This window comes from Ylistrum balloti, unplaced genomic scaffold (genome assembly GCF_031769215.1).
Source record: "Ylistrum balloti isolate Yb309-2 unplaced genomic scaffold, AGI_CSIRO_Ybal_v1 Utg369954, whole genome shotgun sequence".
NCBI classification, from domain to species: domain Eukaryota; kingdom Metazoa; phylum Mollusca; class Bivalvia; order Pectinida; family Pectinidae; genus Ylistrum; species Ylistrum balloti.
In genome coordinates this window covers 685420-710542 of record NW_026782055.1, presented here as the reverse complement: position 1 = coordinate 710542, position 25123 = coordinate 685420, and the positions used below count along the sequence as shown (strand labels likewise).

Genomic DNA, 25123 nt, shown 5'->3' with positions numbered 1-25123 from the left:
TACTATTACTGTGGCAAAATTATACAGATGTATTATACTACCGAGCACATTATATGGATGCGAGCTATAGAATAATGTGTTAGTCGCTGACTGTACGAAAGTCAAGCAATGTAAAAAGGTACACTGAAACATTGAACGCAAATATTTTACTGGATACGAGCTTGTTCTGAATATAAGAGATAATGTAATTATACACGTTTGTATTTATACACATACAATTGTGACATATTTATATGTATACATGAACAACCTGTTCCTTAAAGATACAGTATAATAACAAAGTTTACAATTATATCGTAATTATACTCGGCAATGTACATTGTATGTTAACTATTACACTTCTTATTACCATTATATGTATGTATCTCAGAAATGAGGAAATAAAGAGATGATGATGATGACAAACAATTCCTTTGTTGATGACTGGTGTTTGGCAGAGGCAAAAACTCCAGGAAAACTATGGAGTATGTTTGGTAGTCTGGCAAACAGCAATCAATTACCATGAAAGATGGTATATATTATAAGGAAGTCAGAAAAACACTCTTATCACTATTACCAGAAGTCAGTCATCTTTCTGTTCTCAAAAGATACTATTCAAAACTCCAGAATGATAACAAGTATCAATAACATACACATAAAACACACAGACTTTCTAGTAAATGGTGCTTACCTGGGGAGGAGCATGCATGGCAATGCCAAGCACATGCAGCCATACAGACAGTGCTCTCCACAGTAAGAAACCTGCTCCAGTTTTGACAGAGGTCAATAAAATCAACCCTGAAAATCCTATTCATTAAGTACAAGGTCATTCATGCATTGCCAACAATGACAATATGTTATCTAAAAAAATATTTAAATGATGAAGAGGTATGCATTGAATAGCAGTGTGATAGGCATTGAAAGAACTTCAATCTTGCTGCATCTATTTTATAATAAATGTCTTTCAAAATTTGAATCTCAATCTCATTTCCTCTGACAGATAAGATCACAAGTTGGATACAATTTCCCAATGGAGGAATTTGTGTTCAGGACTGGTGAGGAAATAGCATTAGTAAATGCTACGTCTACATGTTTTCCATAGACTATGCCTATCCTTGTACAAGGCATTTGCAAAAGCATATCTCTGTGCAGAGAAAAATGCTCTTGTCAATAGACTGTTTCGAGGTTTGTTATCCACAGAGGACAGGGTATCTCTCAGAGAAAGACAACAGGAAGTCTTAGATGAGTATGGGGATGTAGGAAGTAAGTATCTTAACAGACAGGCTACCACCCATTCTTTCAACTAAAGTCAGTTTACTCACGGACTTACATTTAGTGTAAATGCATGTCTTAACAGTGTAACAGAGACCATATAACAGACTAATGAGTGTTGCCAGTTGCACATATAGAAACACTCGAGCTAACAGGCGTTTCCTATATTTGAGTTAGTTACATTTTGCGACATCAATATAAATAGAAATGATCGCAAAGACCAGTCAACACTATATTCTGATGACAATAAAACAGCAATGGAAGGGAGATAACTCGAAGAAAAATAAAAAAAATATATGAATGAGAGTAGGTCTGCATCTTGACCATAATAAATGCGTGCTCAACCTTAAACAAAAGTTAATGTTGTGCCTAAAAAATAAAAATTGATACACCCTGTAATAACTAAAAATTCTAAACTTCTCTATAAGTACATAGATATTTACCATGTTTACATATTTTCTACACCGCCATACGGACCGCCTGTCACTGCTCAAGTGTCGTAATCGTCAACGTGTCGCCCAGCTTGATGAAAACATATTTTGTCACGATTCTAACAAAGTTTTATGGTATATTTTTAAAAATCATATTTTGGTTAGTGATCTATAAAACATTTATCTTGAATTTAAATAATCTTATAAAAATGCAATGTTTTGCGACTTCTCTGTATGCCGTCGTGCCAGCGTGTAACGACAAACATGGCGTCTGCTAATATAAGTAACAACGTACACACTTCTCCAGGAATTGAAAATTCAGCCATGGAGATGGACAGGCAGACAGGACAAACAGAAGAAGTTAAATCAATGACTTCCAGAGCTTCACCGTTCCATCTTGCAACAGAATCATTTGGGGGACAAGAGCAACAAGCCTTTCAAGTACGTTGACATGAGCTAACCTGTCATATATAAATTTGATTAACTAAATAACCATGCTAACTGTTTCTTGTAGGTGTGGAGCATATATACGTCTCTGGACATAGTGAAAGGGAAAACATAAATAGTTTTCATGTAGTCTGATTGGAGGAGAAGATTGAAATCGAATAAAACCTTGTGAATAAGTAGAATGTTTCTTTCAGAGCTGAATAAAATGATGTACATGTTGATTATTGAATTAAATTCAGTTGATACTATAGCTGTTAACATCTTTTAATTTATTAGATCATATTGATAAAAATCAAGATATTTACTTTACTGATAATATTAACTATAAAGTACGAAGATCCTTAACTACACTACTGCTAATGTTGTGTGATTGTCAAGCGTTGAGATAGCATGAAATCAAGTAGTGTGGTGCCTCCAGTTGGGATAAAACATCCTATTGCTTGTCACTGTACTGATTGATCTAAAAAGAAATTTTCTTTAATGCAAAGCTAGTAGATGACTACATTTCTTTATGCAGTTAAAACTAAAAAATATTACTCACTGAGAGACAGTCTATATACCAAGAAAGAAAGGTAAACATATTTTTATGACAAGAAAATTGCTGGTTATATAACAGAATTCATGGGGGGTTACAAAAATCATTCAACCACGAGTGTCTGTATTAACAGAAGAAATTTTCTGTGACTAATTTATATCATCATGTCCCACAAATACAGAGGGAAAGGATTGTAGGCATGATCTAGGCAGGAAAGTGGCACAGGATTTTGAGTTCAATGTTAAAACAATCTTAAATCAATCTGGATCAACATCTGGTTATTCTTGAAGTGGCCCATCCGTTATACAACTCTTAGTTGCAGTGCCATCGTAATCAATGCCTCAACTGGAACAATTGTCTGTTCCTGAAATTCTGATTTTGTCTGCAACATGGTGATGGAAAGTGCAGAGGGTAGAGGCAACAAGATGAGAATTTGGCAAACTGCTGCATTGCAGAATTGGACTGCAGTGGTGCCAAAAGTATAATGGATTGTATTAGTAGGGGGAATAGTATCAGACTTCATTTGATAAATGCCAATTTAACTGGCATTCAAAATTGGGATGGAATGTTAAGACCAGTGATGCTACCATTCCTAAGACACTATTTTCCAATAAAATAACATGCCAGCACTCACTAGTTGTGTCAACAGAACTTAATTTCCTTCAGCAAAATAACGTGTAGTATAATATTTGCCATTAAATTCACCTCATTTGTCACCAGTTGAACAATGTTTGGAATGTCACAGGCAAGACATCAGAGAACATAAAATAAACCACCAAACATTCAAGAACTTGTCCAAGCCTTGAACAATAAATGAAACAACATCTCTTCTCAAATTATCTGCTGGAGTTTTCTGTGACAGTGATTCTGTGATTTATGATGTGTTTTGCCACAATATGCTTGTTCATGGTCTAAACAGGGTTGGGATTTTAAATTCAAAGCAATTATATATTTGGATCAGTTAATCTGATCAGCTAAAATTCTCACAAAATTGGTCAAGACTTTTCCTGTTTGGGATTAAAAATACAAATCAAATCTGTGGATTCCTGATGTATCATCTTGCACCAGGAAAGTGAGAGTCAAGACTGAATGAATATTACTGTATACCTGGTAGTTTTTAAAGGTTAAAAAAAATCACAATTTTCTTTTAACAGTTGAATGACATTTTCCATGAAATATGATCCTTGTGAAAGGCCTATCCAGTAATATACTTTTATATTCTGAAACACACATCATAAAAAACATAACCAGTACTTACTTTTGGAAACTATCAAGCATAAAGTTGCTAATACATCTTCTGCAAGTCTGAAAATCTCTTCGTCGAATTGCAAGTGCAAATATTCATGTATATTGTTTATCGACAGTGTTTTCTTATACCAATAGTCAGTTGTAAAGATCTGTTTACTTAAGTGCCTATACACAAGTTTTTTAATTGTTGTTGTTTACTGTTAAATTTTGTATTCCTGTTTATCTATATTCAAAATTCTTAACTGAAATTTAATGGATGCTTAAACTATAGCGTAGACCTGGCCTGCCCTGTGCTCAAGCACTAGTGATCAACCTACAAGTTAGGGTCTGCAACAATATTATTCCTAAATCCCACTGGCCCACTCACAATGGATATTAGATTTTGTAACAACAGATTTTGTATTTGTTTTCCCTCAACAGATGTTCATGGACCCAATGATGAAGGAACTTGAGGAACATGTTGCCAAAAACTCAGAACTTCTGGATAAACTGAATGAGTATGTATGACTATATAGATATATCTATTACAATATAACTGTATGTATGAAATGGACTGGTCCTAACATATATATATCTAGTATATAACTATATGTATGAAATGGACTGGTCCTAACATATAGGTATATCTAGTACAATATAACTATATGTATGAAATGGACTGGTCCTAACATATAGGTATATCTAGTACAATATAACTATATGTATGAAATGGACTGGTCCTAACATATAGGTATATCTAGTACAATATAACTATATGTATAAAATGGACTGGTCCTAACATATAGGTATATCTAGTACAATATAACTATATGTATGAAATGGACTGGTCCTAACATATAGGTATATCTAGTACAATATGACTATATGTATGAAATGGACTGGTCCTAACATATAGGTATATCTAGAACAATATAACTATATGTATGAAATGGACTGGTCCTAACATATAGGTATATCTAGAACAATATAACTATATGTATGAAATGGACTGGTCCTAACATATAGGTATATCTAGAACAATATGACTATATGTATGAAATGGACTGGTCCTATCAACTATGTGTACATATATAAACATGCAGTCTCATCTATGATTTGTTGTATCATCTTTTACTGTTCAAAATTAATTTTCACATGGTTGGTTTTGTATATTAATTAAAAGTGGAAAAATTCCATGTTCACATTATCAACAATTATTTAGGTTGAAAAATTAAAAACTTAGATGTGATTACATTGTCTTCCTTTCATGATACAATGTAGGATATTGAAATTGTCATATATTTATAACCAAAATTAATACAAAATAAGATCTAAAGTTTGTGTTAAATGTTGTCTTTCCAGGCAAATGGAAACTGAAAGGAAAGCAAGAATCAAAGCCAGAGCCACAGCACACATACCAGAAGCTCTTAAGGGAGAGTAAGTATATAGGTTTAGGAATGGATTTAGATGTACACAATACTTAGTTTTAATTACATTCCATGCTTGTTAATGTTTGGTTCTGCTTTGATTACGTCCCCTGTTTGTTAATGTCTGCTTTGTGTACTAGGGGACAAGGAATGGCAACTGTGATGAGATCTATAGAAAATTTAATGGTGTTTGGAGAGAAAGATGTAGAGTTTGAAGAGGAAGAACAAGAAGAAACTGTGGAAGGAGAAAACAAGACTGGTACAGAGGCTGATCATGGTGATACTAATGACGAAGAACAAGGACCTAAAGATGGAGATGAAGAAGAAGAAGAAGAAGATGGTGATGATGATGATGGTGATGATGATGATGAAGATGATGATGATGATGAGGGAGATGAAAGCTTTGCTGAAGAAAAGAGAAGGTAAACTCTCAGAATTTATGACTTTGTTGTTAAAATTAACATTAAAGATATTTTCACTTTTATTTGCACTTGGTGATTTTGATTATGTAAGTATGCTTTTTTTCATTTCAGACATCGTACTCTGTTGCCAGCTTTAGATGAACATGGTAGAGCAGCCATTTTGGCCCACAGTTTGGCCAGCTATGCTTCTATGCTTAATGAGGAAAATCTGAAGAAGTTCACAGAGAAGATCACATCAGACTGTAACCTCTGGCTATCTAGGTTGTTTAGGTAAGGAGTTAACTAAACTGATACCGGCATTCTCCAAGTATAGACACAAACACAATGCATTTAAATGTATTGAAAATGTTCAGCAGTATAATGAAACTAAGCAAATATTACAGACATGGAAAGATTGAAGGGAAACTTGAAGAACCAGAGGTTGATAATGATCAGGATTATATCAATGATAGGGAGTCAAGGCCTGTAATGATTTTTAAAATCAAGTTAATATAAAAGCATTAGGTCTACATCATAAGCCCAGTAGATACTATGTATGTTGATAAAATGACTTGGTTTTTCATTTGCAACTTATCATGGATTTCAATCTTTTTATTTTCACTGGATCTCTTATTTTACTTGATTACTTAAAATTATTCAAGGTTTATGGATGCATCAGCTGTTTTCTGTGAGGATGAACGTGATGGGCTGGTTAAGATTTGCCGTCTTGCTTTATATCAGAAGTACCCAAAATATGCTGCAGAAGGCTTTGAGGCTCTATATTCACGGCCTCCTGTCATCTATGTTAGTGCTGCTGCTAGTCCTGATCTCAGTACCTACCTCTGTCTACAGGTAAAATCTTTGTTTATATATAAACGACTTCTATTTGAAAGAAACGCCTTGTCTTTGTCTACAGGCAAATCCTGTCATTTGACATGCAAATTTCCTCTATCGAAATTGATGTCTGTTTTAAGGTAAATCTCTATGTAAATGTAAATTGTTGTTTGTCTGCAGTTTGTTTGTCTGCAGTTCAATCTTCTCTGTTTAATGATGAATTGTTGTTTGTCTGCAGTTCAATCTTCTCTGTTTAATGATGAATTGTTACATCTATCTTCAGATAAATTGTCAATGATATATACTAGGTAAATATCCTTCAGTAAAATTTTGTAAATTTAAATGATTTTGCACCTGTAAGACAACTCTGCCGAGGGTGAAGTTACAAGATATGGTATCACTGAGATATTTTTGAATAATTATGATTAAACTTACAAACTTAAGATGCATTTAGTCACATACATGGCGTCGTTTGTCAGCTCTCTTCTTAATCCATTTTTTGATTGATAAATAAATTAAAACAAGTGTGTGAATATGTTGAAAAAAATTAGATTTGCAGGGATCAAGTTCAATGTAACCAGAATGTGTACTTTTAGAGAAGTGTCAATCTTTTATTGATTAAATTATTAATGAATATCATTCCTTGTTCAATTGAATTATTTTGCTTGTGTCAAGGGCACCTTTTGGGGTTTTTCTTCTGGGAGACATTTTTTGATTGATAGTGATATTTATGCATAGATTTGCTTCCTGATCAGTCAAGTGTTCAAAATATTACCATGAATCCATCACACATAAAGGCAAAATAATATTGCTTTTACTTTTAATGCCAGCCCAGTCATTGTCAGCATTCTGATGTTATTTCTTAAATTTGCTGGCCCAAAATCAAGACTATCGTAATTTCCAGGTTACAAGCCGCAGCTTATATACTGATGCAGCTTACATGTGGACAAAAAACCCGGCAGAATGAAAAAAAAAAAATGAAGAATATCATTTGGACATTGGTTCAGAACCAATATATATTTCGGAACGATCACTTTGTCGAGGCATATCACATGCACTATTGACCTTTGTGACCTCATGCCCTGATAATTTTGGTTGCTGTAACATGTCACATTTCCAGAAAGAATAAAGAATAGTGATTTATGTCAATTATACCAGCACACTAGTATGAAACATTGGTACCAATTTTTTTACCTGTCCATCACTTGTTTGAGACTAAAACAGATTGTCTAAAATGTTACTATTTACCTAAACCTCTAATCCTGATTTGTATAACTTCCTTGCCACTTCAGCTGAGGTCAACAGTAACTTGGTAATGAGACTGATGTTGTAGTATTACTTGTTATTGGTGTTATTGTGTTTGTTACAGCTAGGACTTCCGATGTCCAGTATAAGCACTGTACCATGTGAATCGGGAGCTAACCCAAGCCACAAAATGGTAAGTAACACATTTACTTTTAACAAAACATGGCTTTAAATCCATGCTTTGTCATTATTATGGGATCAATGCTGACTTTAATCTTTAATACTGTGTTTCAGAAGCTTTTGTATAAGTATTTATTTACCCACGAAGAACTTCTAAGTTTATTTGTTCTAATAAGTTTGAGTTTATACTTTATCAATGACCTCTATATCAATAATATAAAATTACTCCATGTTTGTTGTGATATTTTGTTATGATAGGTGTAAGAATGTATTGATTTATTTGCACTGTTCTGTCACAAGGATTTATCAATGTTGGAGAAGCTGATTCAGGATGACATAGCAGCAGCCAAAACTCCAGCCATGCTTGTGGCATACGCAGGTTTGTTTCACATTGTCTGTGCTTAGCTAAGGAAATCTGAAGTACTAGGAAAGATAATTAATTCTTGGACACTTTAATGCTTATACCTGTAATGATACCATCAAGGTCTTGGGAGATTGTATTTGGCTACTTTTGAAGAAACTATATTGTGTACATGGTATCATATAAACACCTCTACACATTAATTTCATAATTATTTAAAGAAAGATAGTAATAGAATCAACTTTGACTACACTTAATTAAAATTTGGTGATCATCAGTCAATGTGAAAGGGTCAAAGGTCATGCTTGACAACTTTTGGAATAAAAGCTTATAATTTATAAATGACATCTCTGAACAGATTCATTTTTTTTTATCCTGGACTTTGATTCCTGATTACATTTAGGGGGTCATTGGTCAAGGTTAAATGGTTAAAGGTCACATTTGACAACTTTTGTAATAAAAAGTTTATAATATGAAAATTACATCTCCCTTCAGCAGATTGAGTCTGTTAATCTTGGACTGATTACATTTTGGGGGTAACCAGTCAAGGTTTAAGTAACAGTTAACACTAGACCACTATGAAGTCACACATATAAATGTTATTTGATCTTTCATTTTCTTTTTATCCCATATTTAAGGAACACCACTTACAGGTCATGTTGATGATGTGGACAGATTACAAGACATTTGTAGGAAGAATTCTATCTGGCTTCATGTTGAAGGGTGAGAGCTTAGTATTGTAGTTGGGTAGATGTGACCACACACACGATTTCAGTTGTATTTGTGTGTTGTAGATGCAGCCTATTGGTGTCACACACATTGACAGTGGTACTTGTGTGCTGTAGACACAGCCCATTGATGCCACACACAGTGCCAGTGGTATTTGTGTATTGTAGATGCAGCCCATTGATGCCACACACATTGACAGTGGTATATGTGTGCTGTAGATGCAGCCCATTGATGCCACACACAGTGCCAGTGGTATTTGTGTTCTGTAGATGCAGCCCATTGATGCCACACACATTGACAGTGGTATATGTGTGCTGTAGATGCAGCCCATTGATGCCACACACATTGATAGTGGTATATGTGTGCTGTAGATGCAGCCCATTGATGCCACATACAGTGCCAGTGGTACTTGTATGTTGTAGATATGTCTGATAAGATAACACACAAACCATTTATGGTATTTACATCAGTAGACGAGGCCCATTGATGCCACACATAGTTTTGAGGGTATTTATGCGTCAGTAGATGAGGCCCATTGATGCCACACACGCATAGTTTTGATTGTATTTACGTCAATAGACAAGGCCCATCGATGCCACTCATAATTTTGGTGGTATTTATGTCAGTAGACGAGGCCCATCGATGCTACACATAATTTTGGTGGTATTTATGTCAGTAGACGAGGCCCATCGATGCCACTCATAATTTTGGTGGTATTTATGTCAGTAGATGAGGCCCATCGATGCCACTCATAATTTTGGTGGTATTTATGTCAGTAGACAAGGCCCATCGATGCCACACATTATTTTGGTGGTATTTATGTCAGTAGTCGAAGTCCATTGATGCCACTCATGATATTGGTGGTATTTATGTCAGTAGACGAGGCCCATCGATGCCACACATAATTTTGGTGGTATTTATGTCAGTAGATGAGGCCCATTGATGTTGGTAGACATGGTTTTTGGATACCACTAGAGCTGGAACAATTGTGATGGAATTTAGATGTGAAACTTCCAACATAATGTTTTCCTTTTCAAAAGTTAGATAAAACAATGTTAATTACTGAGATAATTAGGATCTAGCATAGTACATTTACATATACCTTATTGATGGCATTACCGTCCAACTATTCATATACAATTCATTTATTTAAGTATTCGAATACCAGAATCTGTTTTTTTGCTTCAGCTCTAGATACAACAAATTCTTAAGTGGTATTTGTATGTTGGCAGACAATGGTCATTGATGCCACAGACACCTCCATTGATATCTGTGTCGGTAGATGTAGCCTACAGATGCCATACACACCTTCATTGGTATTTGTGCCATCAGTACACATTGCCCATTGATGCCATACATAACTTCAATCATGAGTCGTTTCATCAGTAGCTAAATATTTCAATATGTAGATAATGGTTTACAAAGTGTTACTATGAAAATAATTTTCTAGTAGTTGTGTTGTACATCATTGCTATGTAGTGTTGTAGTAGTTAATTGAAATTTGATGATACCACCTGATGTATGATCTAACATGAATAGTGTTTTTTTCCAGAAACAACCTTGCCACGCTGACACTGGTGTCAGTACCAACTTCGATACTGTCCTGTAAAGCTGGTGACAGTATGACAGTCTCTTTGGGCAAGTGGTTAGGAATTCCAGGTCTTCCTCATGCTGTATCCTTCTTTCTAAAAACCTGCAGTTTCCCCTACAGGATCCTGACAGTATTTGCAAAAATCTTCAAAATTTAGGGTTGTCATCATAACCTTGTTGCTCATTATCCCCCACGAAACATGTTTGCCAGGGATATTAATTTGGACCATGTGTGTGCCCCCAGACTATAACTTCAAAACTGTTCAACTCCACTTAACAAAACTTGTATCACTCCAGAGCTTATAGAGTGTTGCATAAATCTGTTAATGGACAATATCAAGCTGTATTCAAATATCAACAGTCAAACACACAGGAGCTACATCAAGATATAAACTCTTACTATGAGGTTGATATATAAGATATATATGTAATGTTGAAGTTGAGGAGACGCAAGGAAATTTAGTTGATAATTGACAAAAGAAGATGTTATATTTGCACTAGCACTTTCACTATATTAGATCTACAGGTGATAGTAGCAGTACATAAGTGAGTGACATCACAGATTGTGAAATTGTTGTACCTGTGTATCAATATTTTGGTTTTACACAAACAGCTTGGTGCAGGGGATAATACCACACCTTGTAGCTCCTTATTTTTCTTGTGATATGGGTCATTTTTATGTAGATTAACTGAAACAACATTCAAGCTATGTTATGTAAGGCAGGAGAGACTTAATTTACAACTCTGTTTCAAACAAGTAAATGATGTGTTAAAACACATCACTATGATAGATGTGATTAATTTGACTGAAACTCACCTTTTGGAGACTTATCAAATGCCTCGTCATAACTGCCACACTTAAAGCTTTTTTAAAGTTATTTTTATGCCTGATGGACATAACCTTGACCTGACTTCTAGACTCTGTACAAATCATCAGACCCAGCCCTGGTGCATGCTGCTGGGCTCAACACCTTTAACCCACAGATCAAGCTTAACTGTCTGCCAATCTGGATCTGTCTACAGAGCCTAGGTCATGATGGCATTGTGAACCGTGTCAAACAGTCATGTGATTTGGTGAGTTTACACTTGCAAAAGTTTTATTGGAGGGAAATCAGCAGGACCCCCTACTACCTACTTTGAAATTCCATTTATTTCAACAGATGTAATAATTGACTGATTAGAATATAACTAGAGTATGATGTTGATCCATAAATCATTTTGTTAACAGTAAGTTCTATTTACAATTTCAAGTTAAGTAAGACCAGGACGTAGTTGTAATCATCGAAATAATCAATATCTGTAGTGCAAAGGGAGATCTTGTGTCAGAATCAATATATTGTCAATCTCAAAAAGAGAACTGTATGAGATTAAATGTTGTCGAGGAAGGAAGAAGCTATGATTAAGATTTAACCTTTTAATCCATTAAATATGGAATTTTCATAGTAGAAACTGTACTGTTTTTTATAGGCAGAATACCTGAACTCAGAACTGGAGAAGCTGAAGGCTATTAAACAGGTGGTAAGTATACTAATATCAATGTTATTGTAGTGTCCACTATATACAGGTGGTAAGTATACTAATATCAATGTTATTGTAGTGTCCACTATATACAGGTGGTAGGTATTCAAATATCAATGTTATTGTAGTGTCCACTATATACAGGTGGTAGGTATTCAAATATCAATGTTATTTTAGGGTCCACTATATACAGGTGGTCAGTATACAAATATCAATGTTATTGTAGTGTCCACTATATACAGGTGGTAGGTATACTAATTTCAATGTCGTTTTAGTGTCCACATTAAGTTAGGTTGTTGAGGCTTTTCAGAAAAAAGAAATTGTGTGTATAAAGCCACTAAAGAGAAAGGAGACATTTCATATCATATGATACAATCAAATGGGAAGTCCAGTGTTTAGTCACTTTATTGTCAGAGAAAGTAGGTAGTAAAGGTTGTAAAATTTTTGTGGTGTCTTACAGTAAAAAGCTGTGAAATGGGTTTTCTTAATCAATATTGTTCTCTTGATCTCTTTTTTTTATGTGATTTTATCCATTTTCATCATAAATATCACCCCTCCAAAATAACAATGCAGGCAGTACTGATGTTTTATGTTAACTATATTTACTTAGAAAAAGCTTATTGATGTTACAGACAAAAGAAAAGAAGGAAGATGATACTCCTGCCAATACCATACGAGGAATGATCACACGCGCCATTAATGCTTTGGTAAGTTTGATAGAGGACTTTATCAATACAAGAAAGATGGTTGCTTGTCCAGCCTCATATTGTTACAAATGTGACGGATTTTTATGGGAAACTTCATTATCAAAGTGTTGTAAGTAGCTTAACATTAAGGTTTGTTTTGCTTAAGTGTTTAAAAGTAGTTTTTTTCAACTTAACAGATTGAAATTAAGGAGTTGTCAGATAAGATACATTACTACAAGCCTTCTTTGTTATAGATCAGAATAATGAGACAGTATTATAGAAAGTCTTTAAGCATTTTGGTTTTCATTTTCCAGCTTGTGTTTGAAATGGTATCACCAACCGTAGTATTTAGATACATTGAAGACAAGGAGGAAGGTAAGCTGATTCTCAAAATGATGAGATAAAAATGGCATCAGCTGGATTCTGAAAAAAATTATAAATCTTTTATTTTTACCCTAATTACATCAACACTATAACTTATCTACTATCAGAATTAGTTATGAAGTACAGAGTTGTGGGTCAGCCTTTTAAATTGTAAAGTGTGTTGTAGGTCTACAAATTGCTCCCTACTCCTCCACATCACTGACCACAGATGAGAACACACAGGACGAAACCAACTCCTTAATGTATTTTGATGCCCTCAATGTGTGGGTAAGTGTAGGTTTGAATGTGTGGGTAAGTGTAGGTTTGAATGTGTGGGTAAGTGTAAGTTTGAATGTGTGGGTAAGTGTAGGTTTGAATGTGTGGTAATATCAGTATGTTTTGCCATATTTTATGACATGGAATGGTATGTCAATATTGCATTACTAGATCAGACATTGAAATTCAAAATCACTTTAGGGTCAAGCCTGTAATGGAATGTGATATAAACTTGTTATTGAAATTTTCATTAAAACTCTCTAACAGTTATTTGATATATTTAATATTTTATTAATATTTCATATGTTATATCTATGTTTTGAAAGTATAAACTTGTAGTTACCAAAACATTAATCAATATACACCTTGAAATTATATTGCATTTTTCCAATTAATCTTTTTTTAATGACATTAGATACTTTCTCTCTACAAATATCGCGACATGCAAGGTGTCAAAAATGTTGTTTAAATACTTTTTTTCCACATATGAAGAAAAAAGTTGGAAAGTATGAAGTGAAATAACAATGTGAAATAGATTTAACAACAATTCAGTATTGAATGAATACATAGCATCACTCTGTATATGAAAACATGGCTGGTTTGCAGCTAGGGGAGACCCTGCAGGCAGAAAATCCTGGTGTTGATCTGCGTGTGGCAGAGGTGGAAAATGAAGGTGTATGTATTCGGTTTTCTCCCTTGGACAGTGCTCAGGGTATGTACACCACCTCTTCTTACCATACAACACTTGATTTGATGCTCAGCTAATGCATCTTTTAATGTTTCAAATTGTCAGATTGAAACAAAATATTCTGGTCTTCAATGATTGTTAAGATGTCATTGACAGAGCTGTAAAGATAGATATTGTTGAATTATAACATCAAATACTTGGCTGTGGTACATGTAATTTAAACATATGATTATGGGTTTTTGCTTCTTTTTTTTTCCTTAAGAAATAATTAATAATTTAACATTTTGACTGTTCTTTTGTTGGGTTCTGTATCTGATAACTGTCTCTTTCAGCAAGAGGAACAGCTGCTGAAGACATGGAGGCACTTCTTGAATGTCTTAAGAAACAAATCGTAAGATGCTTCACAGTTTTGATATCATATGTGATATAGACACCCTTGCTCAGATTATGAAATGTTTTTTTATAAATGGCAATAGAATGCATGATATATAATACAACAAGTACTTCTTTGTTAGCTGATCTTTTGCGGCGTATACGGGTAATTTTCATTGTATTGACTTAATAAACATATCCTGTAGGCTATTCCTCATCAAGCAGTGGATTATCTTGAATGTGATTTATTGTATGCCTCCTTCTACACAGAATATGGCCTTAGACATCAAAGGGCACAATCCTTTATATACATAAGGATTTAAAATGCATGATCAAAAAGTGCAGTTTGCTAATATTTCTTATATTTTTTTCCATTTTGTTTTTGTTTTTGTGTTTTTTAAAACTTTATTTATGGAATATATCTGAATGCAACAAAATTACTAATCTTCAGATATCAACCCTCTAAATTTGTTTCCAGGCCATTTTGGATTCCACTGTTTTGAATCGTGACAAGTTGAAAACCTTGATTTCTAGAGAACCTAGACTGAGATTACTGGATATGCCATGCTGGGCAGGTCTAGGAGTTGTACAGTAAGTATTAGTTACTGGTGAGTAACTAGACAGGTCTAGGAGTTGTACAGTAAGTATTAGTTACAGGTGAGTAACTAGGCAGGTCTAGGACTTGTACAGTAAGTATCAGATACCGGTGACTAACTAGGCAGGTCTAGGAGTTGTACAGTAAGTATGCAACTTTGCAATTGACTGTCCTTAATCGGATTCTAGATTCTGAAAATGATGATTTAAAGTATTTCTGCATGAAAATATACTGTGTGGACTCTTTTGTGTTTAGATATTTGCCAGAATCCTGGCAGAACAAAGGAGATGACTTACCAGAGGAAAGCCTCAAGGAAATCCATGTTGTCAATACAGAACTTGTACAGAGACTCAAGTCACAGGACACAGCATTTTCCTTGGGTAAGTTGTCTCATATCTAGTTAGATGGATATCATTTCTAAGTGATCTCATTAACTGTTGGATGGACTGTCCTAGTTAAATCACAGTGACCTCATTTACTGTTGGATGGACCTCATTTATTGTCGGATGGACTGTCCTAGTTAAATCACAGTGACCTCATTTACTGTTGGATGGACTGTCCTAGTTAAATCACAGTGACCTCATTTACTGTTGGATGGACTGTCCTAGTTAAATCACAGTGACCTCATTTACTGTTGGATGGACTGTCCTAGTTAAATCACAGTGACCTCATTTACTGTCGGATGGACTGTCCTAGTTAAATCACAGTGACCTCATTTATTGTTGGATGGACTGTCCTAGTTAAATCACAGTGACCTCATTTACTGTCGGATGGACTGTCCTAGTTAAATCACAGTGACCTCATTTATTGTCCTAGTTAAATCACAGTGACCTCATTTATTGTTGGATGGACTGTCCTAGTTAAATCACAGTGACCTCATTTATTGTTGGATGGACTGTCCTAGTTAAATCACAGTGACCTCATTTATTGTCAGATGGACTGTCCTAGTTAAATCACAGTGATCTCATTTACTGTTGGATGGACTGTCCTAGTTAAATCACAGTGATCTCATTTACTGTTGGATGGACTGTCCTAGTTAAATCACAGTGACCTCATTTATTGTTGGATGGACTGTCCTAGTTAAATCACAGTGATCTCATTTATTGTCGGATGGACTGGTCATGGGGGGGGTCAAATGTGTTATTCTTCTCAATAACCAAGATGTCCGGGTACATTTATTGACATTGGACCTGTAGTAGGCTAAGATAAAGTTTGTTCAAATCAATGACTTGACCCACTTTCAATGTCACATGAGTCAAATTCATGGAAATCTTCAAACAACTTCTCTCATTAAGTGAAAGGCTGAGGATTTTTGTATTTGGCTTGTAGCACGAATTTCCATGTTTATTCAAATGTACATGAAGGACTTTGGCCCACGTTCAAGGCCACATCGTCAGATGTGTTGAAAACTTAAATTACTTTTCTTCTCAGTAAGCAAAAGGTAATTGTATTAGTAACATGTCAGGATGAAAGGCTACCAAGATTTGCTCAAGATAATGACTTTGATCCACTTTCAAGGTCACAGGAGTCAATGGTATTAAATGCCATCTTCTCAATAACCAAAAAATCCAGAGTCATGTTATTTGTCCTGTAGCATGCTTAGGCATGAGAGGCAGCCAAGTTTGTTCTGTAGCATGCTTAGGCATGAGAGGCAGCCAAGTTTGTTCTGTAGCATGCTTAGGCATGAGAGGCAGCCAAGTTTGTTCTGTAGCATGCTTAGGCATGAGAGGCAGCCAAGTTTGTTCTGTAGCATGCTTAGGCATGAGAGGCAGCCAAGTTTGTTCTGATGCATAACATTGACTCTCTTTCATGGTTACACCTCGGTTGTGTTAAAAACTTTTCAGTAATATTTAAATAGCCCTGGGTCAAAGTATTTGTGTAGTAGCCTGCTTTGGGAATAGGCTCTCATGAAATTAACTGAAATGGCAGTCTTTGTTAAGATATAGATGAAGTGAGAGATTCAAACCTATTGGGTGTCTTGTTACATTTTGTGTTAGATTTAATGTGATGGAATTTTTGTTTTTCCAGTTATGCAATGCCACCTTACTACTGTCCACATTTATTTCAGGTTTCACAGACAATGATATTGCTTGTGTGAAATTTGGACTGATCACAGAAGACACTTCTATAGAGTCTCTCTTAGAACTAGTGTGTGTTACTGGCAAGGAAGTGGAAGACTCCTCAAAGGTCAGTTGTAAACATAGCCCACTCTAATGTCAGTTGTAAACATAGCCCACTCTAATGTCAGTTGTAAACATAGCCCACTCTAATGTCAGTTGTAAACATAGCCCACTCTAATGTCAGTTGTAAACATAGCCCACTCTAATGTCAGTTGTAAACATAGCCCACTCTAATGTCAGTTGTAAACATAGCCCACTCTAATGTCAGTTGTAAACATAGCCCACTCTAATGTCAGTTGTAAACATAGCCCACTCTAATGTCAGTTGTAAACATAGACCACTCTAACGTCATTTGTAAACATAGCCCACTCTAATGTCAGTCCTAAATATAGACTCTAAATTCAATCAAAAGACAGACCATTTTAAATTCAGTTGTAAAGACAGACCATACTACAGTCAATTGTTAAGATAGACTATATATTCTACAGTCAGTTGTAAAGACAGACTATATATTCTACAGTTAGTTGTAAAGACAGACTATTCTACAGATAGTTGTAAAGACAGACTATTCTACAGTCAGTTGTAAAGACAGACTATATATTCTACAGTCAGTTGTAAAGACAGACTATATATTCTACAGTCAGTTGTAAAGATAGACTATATATTCTACAGTCAGTTGTAAAGACAGACTATATATTCTACAGTCAGTTGTAAAGACAGACTATATATTCTACAGTCAGTTGTAAAGACAGACTATATATTCTACAGTCAGTTGTAAAGACAGACTATATATTCTACAGTCAGTCGTAAAGACAGACTATATATTCTAGTCAGTTGTAAAGACAGACTATATATTCTACAGTCAGTTGTAAAGACAGACTATATATTCTACAGTCAGTTGTAAAGACAGACTATATATTCTACAGATAGTTGTAAAGATAGACTATATATTCTAGTCAGTTGTAAAGACAGACTATATATTCTACAGTCAGTCGTAAAGACAGACTATATATTCTAGTCAGTTGTAAAGACAGACTATATATTCTAGTCAGTTGTAAAGACAGACTATATATTCTACAGTCAGTCGTAAAGACAGACTATATATTCTAGTCAGTTGTAAAGACAGACTATATATTCTAGTCAGTTGTAAAGACAGACTATATATTCTACAGTCAGTTGTAAAGACAGACTATATATTCTACAGTCAGTTGTAAAGACAGACTATATTCTAGTCAGTTGTAAAGACAGACTATATATTCTACAGTCAGTCGTAAAGACAGACTATATATTCTACAGTCAGTTGTATAGACAGACTATTCTACAGTCTGTTGTAAAGACAGACTATATATTCTACAGTCAGTTGTAAAGACAGACTAAATATTCTAGTCAGTTGTAAAGACAGACTATATATTCTACAGTCAGTTGTAAAGACAGACTATATATTCTACAGTCAGTTGTAAAGACAGACTATATATTCTACAGTCAGTTGTAAGGACAGACTATATATTCTACAGTCAGTTGTAAAGACAGACTATTCTACAGTCTGTTGTAAAGACAGACTAAATTCACTCAGATAGGCTACTGCCCTAAAGCTAGATCACTGTATGACACGTAAGCTTGTCATTTCCTTGTTGTGGAAATCAAAGCTAGATTATAAAGTGTCTAAACTTTGATGCAATTGAAAGATAACAGCAGGTATGTGATGCAAAAATGGAAGACAGTTTTATCACTGATATGAAGAGGAGCGTGCTCTATGTAATATATTAGTTAGATTTGATAGATTGTCATTAGGTTGCATTTGTTTAAATGGGGATATGTTTTGTGTCTATTTTGTAGTACCTTGAAACTCTGGCAGAGGTTGTGAAACAAGGAATTGAAGCTGCTAACCAGGATCTTGAAAAGGAAAATCTAACTAAACTTCAAAATGAGGTAAAACTTATTTATTATTACAGGTTCCTGTTCTTGTTACAATGTATTTCTTATGTTATGAGTGAGACAAGTATAGCAATATTTCAAGCAGATATCATCTGACTTTATATCAGAAATATGTACTTGAAAACAGTAGAGATAACAAATAGATCATTTGTAATAATGTTATTGTATTATAGGGTGTTCTTCGACATGTACCACTAGTTGGCTCCCTGCTCAATTGGTGGTCACCTCCTCCCAAAGACAGTATTAAAGGACGCTCTTTCAACCTGGCCTCAGGTATTTATCATAGCTGTTGTATATAAAGAATTTCTTGTGTAAGCTTCCATAACATTAAATGTACCTATCAAACAGTTCCTGTAGTACCTATCAAACAGTTCCTGTAGTACCCATCAAACAGTTCCTGTAAGGGACAAACTGGATACAGTCTGTTTGTTTACATGCAAAATCTATTCCATAAAGTGGGTGAGGAAAGGAAGTGTATGTTTCACTGAAACCAGACAAAGTCTGATAAAGTACACTGACTATATGAGAGTAGAAATACATTGATGAGAAACCATTGATGATGTATTGATTCCTTGTATTTTTTTGCTGCCTCAGGACAAATATCTAGCACAGAATCCCTGTATAAATACCATATGCAAATCCAAGAGGACAATTCATCCAAAACTGCTAAAATTTCCCCTGAACAACAGCCTACCACTCCTCCAGTCAGTCCAACACAGAGGTCAGCGGGGGAGGTGAAAGCCAATCTGACTAATGAGGTAAGTCAGCCATTCTCATTTTACCTGGTTGATTTCTCTTTGTGGTTTTTCTGTCCTACAAGAACTGGAATCACTGGACAGGTTTTATTGAGTCTCTTCCTGTATATACATATACACGAGTGTCTAGAGAAAAGATATGACTTGTGATAATTAATGTTTTATTATTATCCCAGGAGACATTTTTGTGGGAATAATAAATTGGGCTCCGTGTGTCTTTGCATAGACATTTTCCAGACCAGACCTTTGAAACTGTTCACGATAACTACTCAAAACTTTGCACATTTATTAAGCTAGCACACTAGTAGTTAGTGTCTTTTGCTATACAGAACTTCTTGAACAGAACTCTGAAACTGTTCACGAAAACTACTCAGGACTTTGAACATTTATCAAGTTAATAGTGCCTTTTGTGGTGGAACAGTTCTCCATTTAAATACTTTGTAACCATCATCCTCTTGATAGACTTATCTTTTTCTATACACCTTCATCATTACAGGTGCAGGGTGCTGGAGTGAGTCAACCTGTGTTCTCAGGGATAGACGTTCCAGACTCAGGAACTGCCATTACTGTAGAGGAGGCAGAGGAAGCCAGCTAATCTTGGACGTGGATTCAGTGTCCATCATGGGCAGCAATGCCTATCATACATTCTGGATTAGAGCCCAAGGAAGAATGGTTTTCAGCTTACTAGGATCTGAGAACTATTTTAGGATTAATGGTTGCTGTTCAACACCTAAGATGAAAAAAGGTGTTAGCGACTCAAAACACCACACAAATTATTAATACATCATGAACACTTGACCCTATAGGAATTTAGCATAACCTTAAAGAATTCTTTTTTCAATCAATATCATCATTCAAAACCTTACTCCAAGAAGTTATTGATGGTAGAGAAATCACATCGTATATTGTTCTGTCATTGTGAGGGTATACAATTAAGGTGCTTGATCCGTGAACTTCTCTGCAATGTTTCCTTTTAATCAGTCTGTAGTTTATATGGTCTAAGGTCATTAGTTGCTAAATATTTGTAATTTTCTGGCGTTTATACAGTTTTGAAATCACTGGTGTTATAGAGAAAGAATATCCCTGTGATTCTACATATTAAATTGCTGCTTCAAGCATATCGTGTCTATACTAGTATTCAATGTGTTACATTATGTAATGAATACTTGAAACTTGTACAAGGCTTTTGTTAATCACTTGTTTTTATCCTCAGTGATATTTTATGCTTCATTTTTCAGAATTGTCATCGATGAAATGCTTTCTTTACGCAGGCTGTTGTTTCAGAAGAGAAGTTAAATAGCTCTTTTCATGAGATTTGTGTGTTTTTAAAGTTTGTCAGCAGTAACATTCCCATCTTTATTTAATTTAAGTCATAATACTTTGTCAATAGCAATATTTATGATGTAAATAAGTGAAAGGCTGTGAACCTGAGAAGGAATATAATGTTTGTGATTTATCTATGTTCTTTATAAGACCAGGCTGGTCTTATCGTACGTTATAAACAATGTGATTCCTGTAGAATCATCTTTAAGGTGATAACACCTTGTGGAATCTGCTGTTTTGATGTTTCACTACTTATCATTCTGTTAATGTCTTCATGATGAGTTTATTTTCCATATTATTCTTTTTACACATATTATTTGTTACCAAATGCTTTGATTTTATTACATTTCTAGTTTATTTAAGAAATTATATATATCTTAGTACTCATTTGACTTACATCACGAGTTTCCTATTCTACAAGTTGATGAGAACACACCATATACAATGCTACAGAATGTTTTGTCTACAGTTAGATATGGCAGTTAATACACAGTAGTACCACAACTGGTAGGGTTGATTCCCCACAAATACAATACTTCTTACTTTGCTTGTGTCGTCATCCTCATGCTCAAGAATTCCAATATTCTCACATAAAGGCTCCTTATGGTGAAAGAATATATAGCTATTTACCCATAAAGGTATTTTCTATTTTGTGTTTTTATGAAGATGCTTATTTCTAAATATTTATTGAGTATATATTATGTATGGTTATTGTAAGGTTTGTAAAGAGTGTGTGGGTGTGTAATGGTGTGCAAAGGAGAGGGCGACTCTTAACAAAGATAATGATATTTATTTGATATATAATTGATACTTTTATGTTCAGCATTTACAACACCTCTGATCCATTACCCTATGTCTCTCCAGTAAGTAGTTGGCAGGTATTCCATGACAGGGTCACAGAGCACTGCTTGGATGTTGCATCAGTTGATATGTCACATCTAATGTTTCCTCACAAACTAGATCCACAAGATCCTCACAAATGGTGATGGTTTGGTGTCATGTTAAAATAGTTTCAGATTGTCACCAATCGGAAGTGATAGACAGAAAACATGTTCACACAAGAATGGCCATAATTAGTAATACCAAATGACCTCTTTTTACTCTCAAACATATTTACAATAGAAAAATTCTCAACTATGCCTATTGTTGTATAGTATTCACTATTACAACGTTTTAACTTGATGTGATAGGATGACCCTGCTAATATTTACTTAATGCCACCATGTTTTGACAAGCACTTTGCTTATTCTTACAACTTTTCAATAAGGACATTACAGACCATTGATAGTATACAAAATCTGATGACATCACTATTGGAGAGATAACTTTTGTGTAGCAACCCATCAGACCCATGATTTGCATTTCAATCTTTGAAATACCTTGGTATTTTTATTTCATGTTTTTTATGTAAATGTCATACTTGTGAAATATATGTACTTTGGAAAATCATGAAATATCCACTGTATATACTTAAATGAGTTATAATAACTTGTATACCATGTGTACTGTTACATAAGTGCCAGCTGAAGAGGGATGTATCACATAATGACTTGTAATATTCACTGATGTGTTTTGACAAAATTACAACAAACTGAGGTCTTGCTGTCCATATTTGTAAGAGCAATCACGCTGTAAAGTAGTAAATCTTTAAAGTTCGGGTGATGATCTGTGTTTTTGTTATAAGAGCAATTTCATTGTAAATCAATGAATGATGATGTGTTTTGTTTTATATTCTGGTGTTTTCATAAATCCTTCATCTTCTTTGTGCATTTGAGGCCACATTCATTAGATAGTGTAATGATGGTGGGCTATTCAAACTGCTCTCCATCACATCTTCTGTCTAGGCGTAAACAATTCTTCTTATCTCTATTTCTGGAGGACCCCTGGATGGATTTTTCTCAAATTTTATACATAAATTTCTCATTGTTTCTAGTTGTACAGTTTGGGCTGATTTCAAAAACCTCATGATTGGGAGGTGGCTGTCTTTTATTTCAACAGTCGTGGTTTGTTCTAGCTATTTGTGGAAAAGTGTTTGTTGAATCATTTTCAAATTTCCTCGTCGGTTGCATTTGGTTCCTTGTTGTGCATAGTTCACTTTGGGATTGATCTAAAAAACAAAATGGCTGATAGGCAACCATTTTGATATTGATTGGAAAAACAAAACGGCTGAAAAACAAACATTTAAACAATGGTGAGCACCTTCATGGATCTCCAGTGATTTGTAAACATGTTTGAGATGGTCTCAATCCAGGTCAGCTGTTATATTGTCACATTTAATTTAATTTGTTGTGTGTAAAACACAGCTTATACACTGATATTTTTATTATTTCTATTGTGTAAAGTTTACTGGTACCTAGTTAAAAATGGCAAATATGTCTTGCATGAGTCAGTCAGATTACCAAATATGGGCATATACAAGAGATTCCTGAGAGATATTGATAACCATCATTGAATGATCTTTATTAATTCTACTTTTCCATTTTTCTCTTAATCATTTGATAACAAGTCAATTTTACATATGGAGTATAAGAACTGATCACACTCAAATTGAATGGATGCAACAAAGGCCAGTGAGGAACGTATGAAGTTTGAGAATTGTCCATCAAATCCTCTTTTGATAAATAGCAATGACACTGATTGTTTATGGATAGCTATGGATCACAGCCAGACAGTGATCTGAACAGTCTCTGATCTGATGAGGGGCTAATAAATCTTCTTAACAGAAGCTGGATATAGCAGTGTGGTGTCTGACAGAAGCTAGACGGTGTGATATATGGTTCTAAGATAATCAAACTTTAAAGGTCAAGTGTTGAGTGGGAGATATATGTTGGCTATATTTAAATTACCATGAGTTGGTGACTATCACTTTGTGAGCACCAGCTGGGGAGAACAATAACCAATAAACTCTGGAAATTACATGTGTGTTTATCATTACTTCTCACAAAGTGGTTGAATAGTTCACCTTTCATCAAACAATACGACAGTAAATTTTACTATAGATTATACAGGGAAATCATACTTTTGATCATGATTTGTTTAACTTCTGTTGGAAATTATAAGTGCAGGATGACATTTTGATACTATGTACATATTGATCCTGGGTAACCCCCAGTGGTTGATGGCAGCACCAAAAGGGGTCAAACTGGTAGGAATTTCAAAAATTTTCTCTACACCCAGATACAGTAGAATCAAATACTCTACATGGATGGAAGCATATTATGTGTTTTACGGACACTTGATTTTCATGACCCCATGGTGCAACATTACCATTAGCAGGATTTCTCAGAATTCCAACATTGCCTTAATCCTTAACAAATTAGGCAGAAGTAAAAGCACAGTTTACATAACAAGTTATCTTACTTTGTTAAAATTATATCTATGACATGTTTCCAAAACAATGACAGCATCATAATTCTTGTCTGTCTATATTGTACCGAGTATTAACATTCTGCTTCTTATGTCAACTTATAGATATCTGACAAAGCAGTCTGTAATTAGTAAACTGTTTGCAGACACAAATCTGTTCCAAACAATGGAGATGCCTTATTTTAGACACAAAGGCAACAGAGACAAGGAAATAGGAAAACATATTTCACAAGCGAATACCTAGACTGCTGTTTCTATAAACAAGACAACCATGTATGAAACAACAACAGCTGGGGTGAGGTTTGATAAAATAACACACACACACCAGGGGTGAGTTATGATAAAATAACACACACACCAGGGGTGAGGTATGATAAAATAACACACATACCAGGGGTGAGTTGTTATAAAATAACACACAACACCTGGGGTGAGTTGTTATAAAATAACACACACACCAGGGGTGAG

The 25123-nt window shown here is 34.7% G+C and overlaps 1 protein-coding gene across 1 annotated transcript; it reads left to right on the top strand.

The window, feature by feature from the left end:
- The first annotated feature begins 1946 nt into the window (after positions 1-1946).
- Positions 1947-24205, top strand: LOC132547402 (putative pyridoxal-dependent decarboxylase domain-containing protein 2). Its single transcript, XM_060211160.1, has 24 exons — positions 1947-2123; positions 4333-4409; positions 5254-5328; positions 5459-5740; positions 5852-6010; positions 6382-6571; positions 7923-7991; positions 8279-8357; positions 8978-9062; positions 10621-10741; positions 11577-11732; positions 12126-12176; positions 12809-12883; positions 13177-13237; positions 13413-13513; positions 14108-14213; positions 14522-14580; positions 15040-15152; positions 15412-15536; positions 17225-17343; positions 19113-19205; positions 19385-19484; positions 19806-19969; positions 20463-24205. The coding sequence occupies exons 1-24, from the start codon at positions 1947-1949 to the stop codon at positions 20559-20561; spliced, it is 2736 nt and encodes a 911-aa protein (XP_060067143.1). The 3' UTR covers positions 20562-24205.
- The last annotated feature ends 918 nt before the right edge of the window (positions 24206-25123 follow it).

What these genes read in the sequence shown, in the direction of transcription:
- LOC132547402 (XM_060211160.1), top strand. Translation starts at nt 1,947, where the DNA reads ATGGCGTCTGCTAATATAAGTAACAACGTACACACTTCTCCAGGAATT. An exon ending in TGGCTATCTAGGTTGTTTAG is followed by an intron (nt 6,011 to 6,381) that starts GTAAGGAGTTAA and finishes AAATTATTCAAG; the next exon opens with GTTTATGGATGCATCAGCTG. An exon ending in AAGCCAATCTGACTAATGAG is followed by an intron (nt 19,970 to 20,462) that starts GTAAGTCAGCCA and finishes TCATCATTACAG; the next exon opens with GTGCAGGGTGCTGGAGTGAG.